The 1,775-nt window shown below is 48.9% G+C and overlaps 1 protein-coding gene across 1 annotated transcript in view; it reads left to right on the top strand.

The window, feature by feature from the left end:
* Window positions 1–994: 994 nt before the first annotated feature.
* The window catches only part of PRMT2 (protein arginine methyltransferase 2), a gene marked incomplete at its 5' end in the record, with an annotated part of 23,322 nt that continues 22,541 nt past the window's right edge, over window positions 995–1,775 (top strand). The window contains one exon of the mRNA XM_011954247.1: window positions 995–1,183. Within this exon, the coding sequence (XP_011809637.1) occupies window positions 995–1,183 (189 nt within the window). The remainder of the gene's footprint in view (window positions 1,184–1,775) is intronic.

Consider the following 1,775-nt stretch of genomic DNA (forward strand, 5'->3'; position numbering starts at 1 on the left):
GGGAGGCTGAGGCAGGAGAATGGCGTGAACCCGGGAGGCGGAGCTTGCAGTGAGCTGAGGTCCGGCAACAGCACTCCAGGCTGGGCGACAGAGCGAGACTCCTTCTCAAAAAAAAAAAGAAGTATTCAGATGCTTAGGGCCACACAAGACCTGTGTGTGAAGCTCACAGCCTAACCAGTACTGCCCCAAGCACGTGTGAAAATACCAGCTGTGGAGTGGGGACCCTCAGCCAGGGGCAGAAGCACCTGTTCTGGTTTCTACTTGGAATTTAGAACCCACCCAGTTGATGAAAAGTAAGGCTACCAAATATATCAAGCTATATCTCCTTGGATGTAGCTTTGTTTACTTTGTGACAGGAATTTCTTAGCCTAAACCTCCAGTAAGTCAGTTGGCATAGTTGAGTTACAATGAAGAGGCTATTGAGAAATTCTCTCCTAAGCCATTTGAAAATGTTTACTTCTTTTTTAAAAAAATTTCAGTTGGCCGGGCGCGGTGGCTCAAGCCTGTAATCCCAGCACTTTGGGAGGCCGAGACGGGCGGATCACGAGGTCAGGAGATCGAGACCATCCTGGCTAACACGGTGAAACCCCGTCTCTACTAAAAAATACAAAAAACTAGCCGGGCGAGGTGGCCGGCGCCTGTGTTCCCAGCTACTCGGGAGGCTGAGGCAGGAGAATGGCGTGAACCCGGGAGGCGGAGCTTGCAGTGAGCTGAGATCCGGCAACAGCACTCCAGCCTGGGCGACAGAGCAAGACTCTGTCTCAAAAAAACAAAAAAACAAAAAAATATCAGTTAAGCTGTACCCTCCTTTCAGGTAGATGTTCCAGAGGTATCGCTAAGTCGTGGTGTCACTTGCAAACATTCTCAGATGCTGTCGTTACCCACTGACTCCTGTTTGAAATCTCTGTGATGTTGTCACCATCGGTGGGATTTCTTACTGAGCCACACTTGAAATACCGATGACTGGTTTTCTTATTGAATTTGAACTCTTTTTTTCCAGCTCAGTTTTTTGAGAGGAGAAAAAATTCTTATCCTGAGGCAAACCACTGCAGATTGGTGGTGGGGCGAGCGTGCGGGCTGCTGTGGGTACATCCCAGCAAACCATGTGGGGAAGCAGGTGGATGAGTACGACCCCGAAGACAGGTGGCAGGATGAAGAGTACTTCGGCAGCTACGGAACTCTGGTACCGTTTTTTAATTCCCTGTTCAGCTGGCCGGGTGGTGGGTTCGCTCTGGCTTTAGTTTTTTTAATTCCCTGTTCAGCTGGCCGGGTGGTGGGTTCGCTCTAGCTGTAGTTCCTACTGCATCGTTCAGAGCAGGTCCATAGTCTCGCAGGCCAGAGCGTCTCTGTTGCAGCCACTCAGCTCTGACATGCTTGTGTGGAAGCCACTGCGGATGACACACACAGTGTGCGGGGTGGTCTTCCAATAAAACTTTATTTATGGACCCTGAAATTTGAGTGTATACTGTACAGTTTTCGTGTATCACAAATTACTCTTTTGATTAACTGATTTAAAAGTGTAAAACCCGTTGTTTGTTTGGAAGCCATCCAAAAACAGGTGCTGGGCTAGATTTGGCCCGTGGCTTAGTTTGCTGACCCCTGGCTTAGAGAGATGATTTGAGCAGTGAGACTGTGTGCATGTTCTCTCAGCAGTTTTTTTTAAAGTAGTAAATTTTACTTTAAAAATGAAATTAGGGCCGGGCGCGGTGGCTCAAGCCTGTAATCCCAGCACTTTGGGAGGCCGAGATGGGCGGATCACGAGGTCAGGAGATCGA

Source organism: Colobus angolensis, unplaced genomic scaffold, assembly GCF_000951035.1.
Source record: "Colobus angolensis palliatus isolate OR3802 unplaced genomic scaffold, Cang.pa_1.0 Scaffold38, whole genome shotgun sequence".
NCBI classification, from domain to species: Eukaryota; Metazoa; Chordata; class Mammalia; order Primates; family Cercopithecidae; genus Colobus; species Colobus angolensis.